At 37.7% G+C, this 17,003-nt stretch overlaps 1 protein-coding gene and 2 pseudogenes across 2 annotated transcripts in view; 1 reads left to right on the forward strand and 2 right to left on the reverse strand.

Moving 5' to 3' along the window:
- Positions 1 to 6,999, reverse strand: part of LOC143586113 (F-box/LRR-repeat protein 25-like) — a 44,581-nt pseudogene extending 37,582 nt beyond the window's left edge. Inside the window, exon 1 of the transcript XR_013144655.1 lies at positions 6,948 to 6,999. The product of XR_013144655.1 is annotated as an F-box/LRR-repeat protein 25-like (transcript). The remainder of the gene's footprint in view (positions 1 to 6,947) is intronic.
- On the forward strand, positions 7,000 to 7,751 carry LOC143586111 (transcription factor HEC1 pseudogene; annotated as a pseudogene).
- A 4,523-nt stretch (positions 7,752 to 12,274) lies between these two features.
- On the reverse strand, positions 12,275 to 15,579 carry LOC143586109 (uncharacterized). The gene is made up of 6 exons (XM_077067726.1): positions 15,565 to 15,579; positions 14,577 to 15,152; positions 14,220 to 14,481; positions 13,957 to 14,038; positions 13,574 to 13,772; positions 12,275 to 12,752 (listed from the first exon to the last, which is right to left on the reverse strand). Exons 2-6 carry the CDS (start codon positions 15,136 to 15,138, stop codon positions 12,730 to 12,732), a joined length of 1,128 nt encoding a protein of 375 aa, XP_076923841.1. The 5' UTR covers positions 15,139 to 15,152; positions 15,565 to 15,579; the 3' UTR covers positions 12,275 to 12,729.
- Between the last annotated feature and the right edge of the window lie 1,424 nt (positions 15,580 to 17,003).

Consider the following 17,003-nt stretch of genomic DNA (forward strand, 5'->3'; position numbering starts at 1 on the left):
GGGTACTTGATCAACCAAGAGTATGTTCCAGCTCGTGGGGACGAGTTTCGGGATCCAGCACCACAACAGGCTGGAGCACCTCAACCACCTGAGGTACAACAACCTAAACCTGCTGCTCTTGTTGTGGCACCGGAGGAAAATGTAGACCTTGATGCAGCGTTTGGCGGTCAAGGATTTTTTGATATGGAGCGTGTTGATCCTGAGGAAAATTTGCAAGTCTCGGTTGCACTGGTTTCGAGTGTGAATGTTGCTAGGGCATCTACGACGGTGGCTGATTCTGATTCGTCAGATGATGATGTGGCTGAAGCGAGACGGATTTTAGTAACACAAGAAAGGATTCATGGGAAAAGGAAGAGAGACGATGATGACAGTGAGTCGGACTTTGAGGAAGATATACATCAGTTGGTCCGTAGATCGAGAAGGGAAAGGACAGGTGCAGGTTCGGGAGCTGGTGAGAGCTCAAGGGTGGTACGTTTCACTCCACCCGCACTGTCCGGTATGACTATAGTCCCTTCATCGTTGCCAGTTACAAGGCCAAGCGCCACGGACATTCCCGTGGTGGCTACCTCATCCTCATTCGGCCTCCCACCCACTACATTCCAACTCTCGGCTCCGGAAATTGTATCTTTGCCACCTCCAACTCTTACTCCATCGGAGGTCGTCGCAAGATTTATTGAGTCGACAGTTGTTGCTACTGCAGGGTTGTCGGTTACGATACCACCTGCGGTTACGTTTACACCTACTTCTGAGGTCCCGATTACATTGGAAATCCCTCCTCAGTACACTCAAGATATATCACATCTGAGGTTTGATTTTGATACAACCTTATCCGACTCGAAACGAATAGCAGCGCTTGAAAGGGTCGTGGCAGAACAATCAAGGGTAAATCTTATCCAGACCCATGCTATTCAGCGCCTCGTTGCAGAGAATCAGATACAGTCGTCCCTGCTGATCGAACATGGAAAAATAATTGATGCTTTGAAATAGTTCTTGGCATCTCAGGGGGAGACGAGCTGTAAGGGTGATGAGCTGAGGACTAAGAAGCGTAATGATCGAGACGATGATCCCAATGCATCGAAAGGTGCAGGTGGAGAGTTTCCAAGAACTGAACAAGCTCTTGGGACTTCCACATCTCAGGGGGAGTCAACCAGTGCAGCTGGCGGTTCAGGGGGTGATGAGGTGGTGGTTGTGGATGCTGAGGAGATAATGGATGATGATGTTATAGGTGATGACGATGTGTTACCGGTTGAAGAGATAGAGAAGATTGGTGCTGAGATTGTTATTGATAGTGAGATTGAAGAGGGAGAGATTGTGGAGGAGAATGTTGAGCACGAGATTCCGGAAGTTGATAAGTCAGATATAGGTCAAGATATGGAAAGCGATGAGACAGAATGGGAAGAGCAGCCAAGATGGAAAGAAGGCTACGCTCAGTGGTTCGTAAAAACTAAGAAACCGGTGGTCCCTACTATGTTCAAGAAAATTTACAACATCAGGGGTTATGCTGAATCAACAAAGGGGATTATATGCTGGTTATATGATGAGCAGTTGAGGCTCTTTGTGATTAAAAGGTATGATGGGGTTCAGTACTTCAAGAGGCTGTTGAGATCGTTGAATACATTGCCTGAGTGTGAAGTGAAGGACTTAGCCAGATTGGGGTTGATAAACAGGAGTGATAATAACATGGCTAGGGTCATTGGAAAGATTGTTTGGAAGGAAAGTATAAAGGAGAAAAGGTTCGAGCTGTTGAAACCACAGAAAGGAAACTTATTGATGATAAAGATAGAGGGATGAGAACAGATGGCAAGCCTTGGATGATCATGAAGTATAAGCCGATCCGGTGTTTAAAAGAAGTGCCGATGAAACAAATGCCCAAGGATGTGCTCAAGGATCTGAAGTGGTGGTATGTTGATTGTGAAACAGCTGAGGCAGTAATGGAGGATGAAGATGAACAAGAGCTGATGAGAGTATATGATCCTATGCATTTAGTGAACTTGTCTCAAGCTGATCTGCAGGTGCTGATGAGAGTATATGATCCTATGCATTTTGTGTACGAGAAGGCGTTCATGCTTGAAGATGAAAGATACAAGATTGTTGAGATTACAAGACACGTGCTTGAAGATAGAGATATGAAGCTACTGCCAAGGGGGAGTCTGTTGGTACATGATGTCAGTAGTTCAGTGTCTAGTGTCTGTAATCGAGTTAGTTGGATTTGTATTATGTATTAAGCGAAGTTAGCTCACAAGTTCGCTGATATAGGCGAACTTGTGAACCAAGCGAAGTTAGTGACAACTTCACCTAAACATGTTAGGAGAAGTTGTCGTGCTTTATAAGTGTTTAGGTTACGGGAAAATTGTACAAGTTTAGAATCGATAGTTAACGAGTTTACGAGTTGTGTAATCGGTGATCAGTGAATCACGTGTTTCCAGTTGCAATACAACGTGTCTTTGTTTATTGTAACGTGTGTTTGATCGTGTTAACGTGTATCGTCTTCTACGCTCGTATCGTCTTACGTAGGGATTCCGCACCTATGTAGAACGAGATATTCCGTGTAGATCCGGCTGGGAACCTACAGGCTCCGTCTGGTTGTTCATTCTCTGGTCTTGGATTTTTTACCAGGTGAGCCAACTTGCCTGATTTCACATCCTTTTCGATTGCATCCTTCAAATGATGGCATGCATCGGTGTTGTGCCCTGTGGATTTGTGAAATTCACAATATTTGCCACTGTTCGGTGGTCCCTTATGGAGTAATGGCCTGGGGCTTTTAAACTGGACATTCTCTGTGCTTAACACTTGCGAAGGCGTTTTGGTGAGGGGAGTCCATATTCTTGGTAGAGGTCTGTTAGGCTCTCTGCCACCTTCCTTCTTATCACCTTCTCCGCGATTAAGAATGTCTTTTTGGGGTGGGGATGAACTTTGTTGCGCTTGCTTTTCTGCGGGAGAGTAATTGGTTTGTTGCAACCTGGACCATACGGAGTTTTGTTTGCCCCTCCTTTCATTGTTGCGTGGTGCTTCTGTTCGATGCCCTTTATCTCTTGCTCTGTCTTGGGCAATTTGTTTTTCATTTCGCGCGAAGACTCGCGATGCTTCCATAAGCTTAGCCCAAGTGGTTGGCATGCCTTCTCTGCTCACGAGAGCTCTGCGGAGTTGATCACTGCGCGCACCTTGTATAAAGGCCACGCGCAAGAGTTGTTCAGTGATGCCTCCAATTGCAAGAGATTCCTGATTGAAACGAGTTATGTAGTCTTCAATGGTTTCATCATTTCTGCGTACGCAGTGCATGATGTCATCGGGGTCGCGCGTGTGTCTGCGCTGCTGTATAAAGTGAGCCTGGAACTTTTCCAATAGCTCTTCGAACCCATCGATTTGTCCTGTCGGCAAGCTTTCGAACCAGACACGCGCTGCACCCGTGAGGCAGCGAGCAAACATGTGACACCATGTTGGCATCGTCCAGCTTTCTAAGTTTCCAGTGTTATAAAAACCTTGTAAGAAATCATCTGGATCTGTTGTACCATCGTACTTGCTTAAACCACTTGGCATCTTGGTTTTGTGTTGAATGGGAGCCTTCGCAATGCGCTCAGTGAATTTTGAATGTTTTACCAAGATGGCTGGCCTATATGGTGTGGTTACGTCCACTTGCGCTTTCGCTTGTGGGTTGTATGGTGTGTATAAATCCATATCAGCTTTGGCTCCAGGTGCTATGTGCATGTGTGCCGAAGCTGTGAACCTCCTGTATGAGTATTTCGCGTCTTCTTCATGCTGTGCACCTCTTCCTCATCACTAATATCAGCTTGTTCGGTGTGAACAGAATGACCGTCTTCCAGCGCGCGCGTCTTTTTTGCTGTTCCCTGAATGGTTTGTTTATCAAATGCGAGCCTTTGTGTTAAATCGGCTAACTTTTTGTGTTTTACCAACTCATTGTATTTGTCCATTAGACGCCGTTGTTCGTTTATGAGCCATTCTTTAGGGTCATTGGTTTCAACTTCCGGGTCCATTGGTCCTTTTTGTTTTGTACCAGTCAGATTTTGGAACGTGAGATCGTCTGGGGGAGTTTCAGTTTGATCATGAGGTGTTGTGTTGAAGGGATGGTTACTGGTGGTGCGCGCAGTGTCACGCGGCGCCCTCAGAACCTGATGTCCCTCATTAACATCCTCAAACTCATTATCCTCCAGAACTTGATCGTTGTTTCGAACACCGGAAACCATTGTGAAGATTTTCAGAGAGAAAATTGATGAAATAGTGGTTTTGTTGCCGTTGTAACAGGTGATGGCGCCAATGAAGAAACGTGGATCGACTTACTTGAATACGATCAACGTTCCTCGGGTATGAGTGTGCTATATCACCGATGGTTTTTCGAGATACGAGTTCTTCCACCTACAAAACGAACAGCACCGTGAGCTTACCCCTCAGAAAGGGACAGAGGGGTCCTCTTTGGGGTAACCCTCCGGTGTGAGAATAAGATATTGCAGGAGAAGATAAGAATGTGAAAATGAGTAAAGGATTCAGAATATATTTCTTGCCTTGACCCCAACTGTGGAGGTGGTGTGGTATTTATAGTATTAGGGTTTCCAATGATTGGGCTCAGACCCAATTAGGGCCTTTTTGGCCTCCTCCTATTGCTTCGCGCCACGTGTACTTAGGACACCTGGTGCTTTTTCATTGATTATTCTCTGACCAAGGTATTTTACCTGACCCATGTGCCATCACGTGGTGGCACATGGGTTTTGCTGAGTTGTCCACCCTTCATTGGCAGCTGTCAACATCAGCACATTCTTTATTCCTTAAAAGATACCTTCTGAAAGGTTGTCTGATGAGTACAATCATGGTTGTCCTTATCCTGATTTGGATTAGACTATTGTTTCATTTGTTGTGTTGTCCTTTATGCTCCTATCCCGGGGATGCGCAAGATCTTCTCTTTATTCTCACGCGCAGATGTTTCATGCGCAGATGTGATATGCGTGAGCATGTGATATGCGTGAGCATACGTGATATGCGCCACGCGCAGATGTGATATGCGTGAGCATATGTGATATGCGCCACGCGCAGATGTGATATGCGTGAGCATATGTGATGCGTGAGCATATGTGATATGCGCCACGCGCATAAGTTTTGGCTTTGTGTCTTCGTGACATCCTGATTTCAAGCCTCTTGTCTATATCTTATGGGTTGACCCGCCCCGCTCGATGTTAAGGCGGGTGCATACCCCTTCAAATATATCTTTCATCTACTACGATTGTCTCTTATACTCTCATATTAAAACCATAGATGAAGAACTAAATTTCTCTATTATCTAGAATGTGCAACATAGATCGAACAATAGATGAATAAACAGAGCGGGTTAGTAATGTCTTATGAGCTAATGCTCTTAAACAATTTTTGCGTTTATCCATTTTTTTCTCTTATTGTACAATAGTTGTGTTGTGAGTAATGGCACCGGGGTTTTATGTGTCGTCTTTTTTCATGAAAAAATGGTGTGAAGTCAGAACATAAACACATCATGTGTGTGGATTAAAGAGTTTGATCTTCCCTCTCCGTGTTCCTTTGTTTCTTGAGCAATAAAACTATAACTCGAGATAGTCTAGCCATTCTTTTGTGTAACAACCTTTGCGGAAATGATCCCTAACTTCAATTCATTATACAATCCAAAATCTAGTTAGTTAAAAGGATTGCATTAAAATGATGAGGCTAGAATGGGCCATGAAAGAACATGAATGGTTTATCATCACCCTTCCAAATTCACTATCTTCTTTCACCACATTATTTCCACTTATATTTTTGATTTTGATATGAAATAAATTTGGTCACAATTTCAACGCTTAAGTTTAAAATGTATAGTTAACTTCAAACTCCAAAATTGACATGTTTATATGTAAATACATCTTTCTAACTGCATTCAAGCCCTAACTAATTATATCCGGTTTTCGGATTTAGTGAAATGATTGAGTTTATAATACGGTTGATTAATCACTTTTACTAATATCATGTACATTATTACACTTATTATTAATACACGGCGGGTAATCTTCAAAATAGGGAAACAAAGCCTGTTTTTAACGTCTAGGCAACTATGGTGCATGCTAGGGACTTGGGTCGGCTCCAATGAGCCTATGGGTGGTAAATCGGCCTTACCTCTGGCATTTAGGCACTGTCTTGGTCCTTAGCATTTGCTTAGTCTTCTCTTATGACGTGTACATGTCAATTTGTGATGGTGTTAAGTTTTTTTTCATGTGATTTTGTATTAGACTTAGTTGTTGTCTAGTAGTATCCAAATTAAGATGGTAGGGTGTCCATTTCTCATTGGTGACGTCTACTTCTGAAAAATTGATTTTTGAGTTTTCTTTGTCCATTTGCCATTCTTTTGTTTTTGTTCTCTTAATACATACATGCATGCCTATGCTCATATATTTATTAATGTATACGTATAAACTTATGTTATTGCTTCATACTAATTATAGTGACATGAGGATCGAGCACTTGTTACATGGAATCCTGTGAAGCAAGAGTTATATACTTATGCATATAATTCAAATTAGGGATGAGTAAATGGCCGGTACTAATTATTTAAGGTTTCAGGATTGGTACGGTTCGGTACTGATATCTACTAAATTTTGGTCTAAGGTGCCAGTGTAGAATAATTTGAAATTTTCGTCACCGATACAAGTCCCAATTTTTTTTAAGAAATTCAGGACCGGTACCGATACAATATAAAGGTCATTCCTGATTCAAATAATGTAGTATTCAGATCAGTTTCGGACAGAAAAAAGTTAAAATGTAGATTATATAATCTTAATCATGTAATTTCCATTTAAAACTTTTCTTTTTATATACATATACCAATATTCACATGCAAACACAAATAATAAATATCTGATCTATTATCTGCTGTAGCAATAAATACGAACCCTAGTAAAACTGTTAGGCTTCAAGGTTGAAACCATTATTATTTATACCCCTTCCACTTGCATATAATTCCTTCATGAGTACTGTACTATACTCATTCATATTCACAAAACCCTAATTCTTTCCAACCCAAATACCATCATATCAAATGGATATGATGCCTCTCATGATGGATCACCTTGAGGATCATGAACCACAATATCCTCTTCATTTCCACGATCTTTCCGAGCCACCAATCATCCAATTCTCAGGCGGAATATCCACCACCAACCACCCTACACCACCACCAGTTGTTTACCGTTATCCACCGCCTTTGGGAACATGGTTTCAGCACAAACCGGAGTCCGCGGAGGCCATGCGGGAGATGATATTCCGCATGGCAGCGTTGCAGCCCGTGCATATAGACCCGGAGTCCATAAAGGCGCCTAAGAGACGGAATGTTAAGATATCGAAGGACCGGCAGAGTATAGCGGCAAGACACCGCCGAGAGAGGATCAGCCAGAGGATTAGGATACTTCAGAGATTAGTTCCTGGTGGTACTAAAATGGACACTGCTTCCATGTTGGATGAGGCTGCTCATTACATGAAGTTCTTGAAAAAACAAGTGCAGTCCCTGGAATTACAAGCTGCGGGCGTTGGTGGCGGTGGCAACCGTGTGCCACCGCCACCGGGACTTAACAATATTGTTGGGTGTTATCCTAATAATCAGTCTATGGAGTTGCTTAGGTGTGTTTATTTTCTTTCTTTTTTGGGGTGTGAGGGGAGGATGGAGGGTAGTTTAGTAATTTGATATATGATTTATGTTATAAAAAATGTTTAGATTTAACTATGCTAGGATTTGTGTTAATTTGTAGTGTGATTTGAATGAGAATTAATCGGGTAGTGAGCTAACTCTATCATGCATATATATGTTAATTATTTGATCACAAATAGTAATCGGATATATTATATGTGTAACGATAAAGAAATTAAATACTTATAAAGTAAAATTATGTTTATTTGATTTAATTAATTATACCTAAATTGCTTGATCTTATATTCTTGGGCTCTTGGCTAAGGCTAAACAATGCGATGAAGCAGTGCTGTTTATCCTGCTGCATGCATGCCTATAGCTCTTTCATTTAGATGTATAATTGGAATATAGTCTTGAATAAAGTGTGTATCAGTCTCTATATCTTTGATGCGTTCAAATTTGTATAACTAAATAAACAAAGAAAGAGAAAAAAATGTAATAGTGTAAGTAAAGAGTTTTCTTTTACGATTAAATTGGTGTATATGTGTGTGTGTGAAAATATTAACTTTTGGGTAAACAAGGGGATGGGTATTTTATAATTTATTTTCTGATATGGGCATGGCTAGGTGAGCTAAGGGCACGGCTTCTCTTTAACTTAAATATAGTTAAAAGCTTGGTGGAATTCAGATTGAGATAATTGGTTATGCTTGTGTGCCAAATACCTTTCGCTATATATATACCATATTTATAATCACCAAAGGACAGGTTTAGGCTTGAGTTTCAAAACAATTGATCTAACTGAAAAAGGAGTAGCACTCTAGAAGTACGCTAGTGCCTCGGTGACTTCCCTAAGGGAAGTCACTGGTTTGAATCTCGTTTATGATACAAATTTCATGTGTGAGCTAGCCATGGTTTTACCATAGTGGCCCATTGGTTGGGTTTCTCATGAAATTGGTTGCAGGCAAGGTCACCAGCATTGTGTGCGATCGTGGGTTTGGATTTTTTTATTTTTTTTTTGGCCAATGGGTGTACCTAAATGGTTGGGCTTTGTTGATCGTTAAAAAAAACTTTAAACAAACTAATTTAATTGTTATTTGACACGGTACCAACTTCGTAAATAACTGAAAGTTACTAACGGATGAAATTAGAGGGCTCTTTTTTTCATTTAATATGCTTTATATACTTCATTGTTTTAAACTCAAATATGCTTTATGTACTTCATTATTTTTAACAAATTATGTTATAAAAAATCAAGAATTTTACTAACTTTTTACGAGTCACATTACCACATACACATATTGCTATATTTTTCTAAAATGACAAATTTATAAAGTGCAATGAATTGTTTAATACAATTTTTTCATACAATTCTATCTCCATTTATGCCATGCAAGTACGTTTCTAATATATTTACAAATTGTGGAAAGGTATTCTTATTACAAAAACCATGTTGCGGTTATCTAATTGTACACGGTGTTTTGTTTGACCTAAACACGTATACATAAGTGGACGCAAATAACCTTATCCCTAAAACTCATGTGCCATATTCATTTCCATGCTTCTTAAACGAAATCCATTCTATACTAAAGGAGTATATATATGGAGTTTTATGGAAAGAATGTCGAAGTATTTGTATGGCAAATAAGAAACGAAAAGAAGTCCAATATTACTCATATTTATTAAACTATTAATTATTAACGTCTTACAAAAGGAGTTGTCTAACCTGAGTTCAAACTCAAATTTTAACTCCTGATTAAGAATAGTTGTGCCAAATCAAACTGGCTTGTTTAACTCAAAGCCGAAACGTTAGATGAAGCTAGATAGGCTCAGGGCTAGCTCGCTTCTTAAGCAGCCCTACCAAGGAGCAATGTTTTAATTTTATTTTGGGTTCTCGTTACAACTTATATATATATATGATTATCATTGCATACATATAAGCACAAGATGAAAAAGGTAAAAAGAAGGAAAGCGATATAATATATTCTTGTATAAGTTTTTAAGGCATGTGTTTATCATTTTTTTCAAATGAGTTGTCACCATGCAAATCCGTTAAAAATCTTTTGTATGGCAATACGTGTCACATTGTTCACCCTTACTACTTTTATCAAGTAGCGGAGACAGTTACAAATGCTAGGTGTGATTGGATGTAGGAATTTTTTTTAAGTTTTTTTTTAACAGCCAATAAAAAACGAATATATTAAAACCACCACGCTTACAACAAAGAAGGCTTAACCAGAAGCTAAAACCACACCACCGAACCGCCAACAAGAAATAACACAAACAACACTATCTAGTTGCACATTAAAACCACTCCACCCCTTCCATAACAAAGACACACTACCCGATCTACTTTTAACCCAAAGAAAACTAAGAGCTTTAATATCCCCCACCACCCTTTCCACAGGAGCCGCATGGCCGTTAAACACCATCTCGTTTCGCGCCTTCCATAAGCACCACAACGAAGCAAGACAAACCGCTTGAAAAAATTTCGCCTTTCTTTTAGGAAACTTAGTATACTTGTATAAGTCAAGAACATCTCGAATTTTTTTTAAGTGGTGCATTAATTTCAAATGACTCAATTACATATAATTGGATATAAAAACTTCAAGTATAATTGACGTTCGAGTCGGTTCATTACATAATAATGCTTTACCATTGATTTAACTTGTTAATTATAATCTAAAATTTAACAAATGATTTTACAATTAACAAATAAATCTAAACAATTAACAATATCAAGAATAATTAACAAATGAATCTAAACTCAATATCACGGTCGGAGGATTCGAGAAAGAGTAGCATCTAGCAAGGCTGAAAGAAGACGGCAGGAGAAAGGCTCTCAAGGTGGTGGTCTATGGTGAACCGGATGCCCGGACTACAAGAGGAAGGAGGTGTGACGCATGTGTAATCATAGTGGGGAGGGGAGAAAGACAGAAAGCGGCTTTTGTAATTGTATCTTTGTTCAAAAGTTTTGGTTTATGAAACCTAAAACACTGCTTAAAATTTAAAAAAAAAATCATGTAATATGGATTCAAACAAGTGACCTTTAGTTGACCAACTTAGAGAGTTATCCACTAGACCAACAACTTAAATTCTAATCAAATGATCATCTTCTAATTTATAAGGTGGTTTACTCTATTACTTTCTTTATATCAATACACTATTATTTCGAAATTCGGTGATTCTCAAAAACCACCCTTTAAAAAGGTAGATCCGCCCGTGGTGATTTTTGCTAAGTTAGTTAAAAAGGAGTAAAGAAATTGAACCAGGTAACTGTCTGTCCCTTTGATTTTGTAAATTTGTAGCAACTATGGTCTATAAAGTGGATTCTACATTATTGAAGAATACGAAACTATTACCAATTCAGTGATAATTATGATTTTAATGTTATCGTTAAGAGGCTCCCAAATAACCCATTAGATTACATGAAAGACTATAAGCATTGTCATAGTTTTGTCATATCCACTATTTGCATCACATATATCTCACTTATTTCTAATGTCATCCCCCAATTATTATTATTATTATTATTATTATTATTATTATTATTATTATTATTATTATTGTATGCGTTTTTTATTGATTCCACTATTCACATTAGCATTTCATAGCCAAATTATTTATTTTTATTATATATTAATCTAATGTAAATAAGTATAGTAGTAATGTTTATGTTACATAACTCAAAATCTAATCAATTTGATAAAATATATCATCTAATCCATATATTACACAATTTTAAATTTTATTATAACTCATAAATATTTAAACATCACACAATCAAGTGTGATGCACATTAGATTAAAATAAGTTGTATGTATAAAGTTTAATAGCAAGAAATCCTTAAATTACAAAACTTGAAATATAGGGAGGAAGTTTAAATTTTAAATTATGATAAGGAAACTTTATATAATAAAATAAATATAATAACTTATGTTAAATACGTATATAAAAATATAATTAAAACACTTTGTGATTTAGATATTATTTACAAATTAATATACTTGATTAAATATTATAACTTTGAATGTAAAGCTTCGTTAATGTAGTTCGGGACCAAAGGGCTTGTAGCCCAACAGTATTAAAGTGTTCGTTAAGGTAGAGTAAACTGTGAGGGTTAAAGTCACATAGTGAAGAAAAATGATGTTTGGGTTGATCCTTAAAAAAGAGATTTTTATATAGTTTGGGTTACTAGAAAGATGGTGGAATCTCGTTCACAATCTAAACCAGTAATTATTAATGATTTTATTACAAAGCATGTACTATGCCAAACTTTCTCACATGATCGGTTCAAGAGAGAACTTACATAAATTTTCTTTGATGTACTTGTATAGTATACTTTTGTTATTTAAGTAGTTCTGGATGGTAGTTAGTATTCTGAAGGTTTACTTAATTTTAGGGATTTAGGTGGGCATTTGGCGTTTTCTTTTTGTGTATTTTCAGTTAAATTATTCAACTTTAAATACAATATAAGAGGTTATTTATAGCTTTAACGCAGCCAGTTTTTACTACTCATTTTGACAAAAGTTCTAAACCCGTCATTGATTCACTTTTTTTTCAAGCATTCTAAGGATAAAATTGTGAGTTTAATTTAATGTTTGCATACTATTGACCGATTTTCCCATAACAACCTCACGGCTTTATTTTTAGTTACCCGAGTGAAAACTTCTTAAGACTACATGTAGAGTTCTATACTTCTAATAGCATCCACAACCAGCACACCTAAAACACACTTGTGATATTTGAGTTTAGACATTACTTCCAACCTAAAATCTTCACCCGCGTGAAATTAAAAAATCCTCTGGAATACAAGTTACCTTTTGCTCAAAAAATTCAGAGGGTGGCTCGTTTTATGATAAATACAAGTCAGAGTTAGTACAATCGATAACTACATATTTACCTGATCAAAAATACTTGAGAGATGATAACAAGTACCCTTGGTTATATAGTCCACTAGCACTTGGAATGCATTTATCTTGATACTACTAACCATTCATTCCCAAAATTGCATGAAGATGCTATCAACATGCTTATATTCCACCAATTTCATAATGAAGCATAAGTTGTATCACAGTTTACCTACCTTGTCACTGTTGTCTTCAGTTTTCCGGTTCTGATTTGTCTGCAGAAACAAGAAAATCAATTCACATTTCTTGAAACTATATACTCTCCTAACACGGATATTTGGAGATATGCACACTAACAAAATTGCAAAAGAAACTATATACTCTCCTAAACAACCACAAATTTCATGTTAGAAAAAAAGGATGAAAATTGAACATGCAGTGATGAAATATTGAAATATGTTCATAGTTTGAAACAAATAAACCTTGAACTACAAGGTCAAACTTTGACCTCAACAGATTCATCGAATATTAGTAAAGAGTACATTAAACTTTTCGTTCTTCAGGTGTATACCAGATTTCAGGCTTCGTAACAACAGAAATCATCCTTTATGTTCAAACTTGTTTTACACGTTTCATCATTTCCACTAACGGAGTAACGGGCATTAGTTTTTCCAGTTAAGTCATGTCCCGTGTGTATAGCACATGAGGGCAATTTATTCGTTTTACCTTTTGAACTGGGCCCGCCACTCTTTTTAATTTTTCATTCATGTTGGTTTTTTATTGAGCCCACCACCCTTTTCAAACTTTTTTATTAAAAAGAATAAAATGACCATATTACCCTCATGTGCAATGCACATGACTGGACTAAACTGAAAAAACTAACGCCCATTAGTGGAAATGACGAAACTTGTAAACAAATTTGAATATAAAGGACAATTTCTGTTGTTCTCTCCGTTTAAGGTCGAAACCTGAAATTTGTTATATACCTAAAGGACAACAGTGTAATAAAGTCATTAGTAAATTTTGTAAAAACCGATTAAAAACGGATAACAAGTAGAAGGAAGATTTAAGAATAGAAATACGAATTGAAGTCGACCTGATTTAAGGATGTTTGGAACGAAGCAGCGGGTGAGAGAGATCTTTGGATATCTGCGTAAAAACATGACCTTGTGAGTGGTTCTCGGAGCCTGATTTGCTGACATGGTTTTTCTAATTTCTTGGGCTTTCATTTGAGAAGTTTTAAGCTTGTTCATAATTTTGTCCATGGAGTCTGCTTTCTTCTTTTCCAGTTTCATCTGGTAAACGAAATAACAAATGGTTCTCATTCAATAAAAAAGATGTTTACAGAAACCTCAAGTACACTAATGAACAAGACATTAGGCTTCTATTACAAGTGTAGATGTATTAAGCATGTCATTCTAATTATTCAGTTTTAATGATACTGAAAAGTAATAATAAACTATAATTAAGTAAATAAACCTCAAGTTTACGGATTGATGCCTCTGCTTTTGCATGCTGCAGATTCTCCCAAGCAGTTATCCTTGCTTCCTCTTTCTGGAGCCTGCAATACATTTAAAAAAGGAAAATCAATTATTTATATTATACATATACATATACATATACATATACATATACCATATGCACATATATAGATTCAAAAACGAGTCAAACATTGCAGGTAACTGGTGCATTCACAAGTAATTAATGTTCAAAATGTACTAAAACAAGCATTAGAGACATACTTTGACAATTCCATTGCTCCTTCTGTAATAGGACTCCATGTCAAAGCCAAGTCCTTGACCTCTGTTGACCCGTTCTTTTCAACTCTCTTCGTGCGCCTTTTCGGTTTCTTTGTCATGGTGACTCTTTTGTCCACCTGGACATCCTTTACTTCCACTGGTGGAGGTTTTGGAGAGGACTCTGGGCTGTCAACTGGGCTCATTTGTGTAGCCATATCTCGCCTTGATACAACACGAGTAACATTGTTTCCATCAATCGTTTCATCTGCACATTATTACATAAGTCACAAACAAACATCAAACAGTCTATGAATGCATACAAGAATAACGCATACTAAACCAAATGGAGCAAGATTATACCTTGAGAATCAAGAGATGAAGACTCCATAAACATTCCTGACGGGCCCACTTGCGCATCAATTCCACCATGATGAAAAGAATATCCATTCGGCACCAAAACACCAGTGGTAAGCGGTGAGCCGGCAAAAATACCATTTGTTCTCCCACTTTCAACCAAGCGGAAACCAGGCGAATAACTCGAAAAGTACGCGTCTCCAGGAGTCAAACCCAACGGTCCACTCTTCGACTTGGGCCGCCGCTGAGGCGGCAATAGCGCTAAAGCCTTACAAACTCCAGCACCCGACACCGGACTCGTAATCCACCTCTCCGCATCATCCCATTTCGAAGGCAACGCTCTCCCGTTATTAAACAGCATCAACACATTCACACTCGTACGCCTCTGCTTAACATTATTATTTGGCAAAGGTACCCGCTCCGAACACCAACCCTTTTGAAACCCTCTACCATTATTATCACCATAATCTGGAGTACCCGGGCTCGTGTACGCACCCGCAGTATGAAACGAATTCGAATCCTTGTTCATAGATCTTAATTCAGGCGAATAGCACTCGCGGTCACGCATTGCATCAATACCTCCTAAAATGTGTGTACTGAACTAGGGTTAGATAATACTCTAATAATAATAATAATAATAATAATATGACTGAATCTAGTGAACTATAATCCAATTAGTTGCAGACAATTTGTTGTCAAATTCAGCATAATACACACGGCATGAATAATGAAACTCACTGCAATATTATTATACTAATAACATGTGATAATTGATTTAGGGGAAAGGTAACACAAGCTAACAAAAATGTCAATTTGCGAAATTAATTTGTCGACGACCACTGGAGGCTGGAAGACTCGTGAAGATACATATGGTTCCAAAGTTACAAGTACAAAACCAGACAAACAGACCAAATATTAAGTAAATGTATACATCTAACAAATTAGGTATGTTAATTGACATGAAGAAACAAAGAGTAAGGGTTTAATTACATACCTGATAAGAATGAAGTGGATGTAAAAGAAGATGATGATGATGTGTTGTGAAGAGTGGCAGAGTAAGAAAGATACTATTGAAGGTGTTTGACGAAATGCGCAATCAATTGGATATATTCAGACCTGCTGGGATTTTGTAGGTGGGATATTTGGAGCCAAAAACTGTGGGGTATCACGCATGTGCTGCTTGGTCCCACCGCTTTCCGAACGTCTAATTCTTTTCTTTTTATTTTATTTTATTTTTCCTCCCTTCATATTATATAGCCTCATAGGATGCTTTAACTGAAAATCCGGATCTCGAAAATCGTAATTTTTTTATCGGTATCGTAATATTTGCTTCGGTATTGATACCGAGACGGCACTGGTATCAATACCAAGTTTGCTCATCCCTAGCTATATATACAGTTTGTGGTTTTTTATTACTAAAAGAAATTTAGACGAGTAAACTTATCTTTGAAGTATACTAGACTCGTATTTTGGAAAACTCTTATGTGGGAAAATCACCAAAATAACCGTGCACGATTGACAAAAACTAAAATAAACATGGATAGTCTCTTAAACTTATTTGCTGACACGTGGTAACATATTTTAGACGAAGCATCTAAATAGACGCCTTCTAAAGGGGCACGTCTAATCCCTAGACGTTTTCTCTTAAATGTCTAAATCCATACTGAGGCATGTAAAATTCGTACGGAATCATTTAAAATGCTTACAGACCTGCTAGATACGTGATCACCATGATTAATGAAGAAGTTTTGCATGAACGTCCTCACATAAACATATTTACATCAGTTGTTCTATTTTAAAGTTACTGATACCAATCACGACCAGTGTTGCTCTAAATGATGAGTGCTTTACCACATACGAGGGTATCTAATTGTAATCAAATATTGATGCTAATGTAAACCCATTAGCTGCAAGCCTAACTTTATACCTTGGACTTTCAACTCCTTGAAATCTCTCATTTAATTTTGTAAATATATTAACAATCAACTAGCTAGCTTCTAATCAAGTGGTTCGTCAACTAGAACCCAAATCGATCGCGTTCTTGTAGATCAAACCTGTTTCATTCTCTGTTATATTGTCCGGCTTTTGTTTATTAAAGAAAATAACAACGCACATAAATGACCGAGTAGTTGTAAACACAAATTTTTAGATGCCATCATAACTCCTAGCCTTTGTAAAAGGTAAAATGTGCATTCTTGGACTATCCATAGCCATAACTATAACCACTTGCACCATGTTGGAACTTCATGGTTGGTTATACATACCATCACTCATCCAGGGTCACCTCAATTTAGATGGAGGCTTATAGTTATCTAAAATGTTAAGGTTTGTATTTATGTTTATAATATTAGAGAGTATTCTCGAATTATGAAATATGGATTATATGTAGTGATAATGAAAGTCAGTCATAATTACTTAGCTTATGACTCATCA

Source organism: Bidens hawaiensis, unplaced genomic scaffold, assembly GCF_021521415.1.
Source record: "Bidens hawaiensis isolate Kalapana, Puna unplaced genomic scaffold, B.hawaiensis_p1.1 tig00034320_1, whole genome shotgun sequence".
Lineage (NCBI taxonomy): Eukaryota > Viridiplantae > Streptophyta > Magnoliopsida > Asterales > Asteraceae > Bidens > Bidens hawaiensis.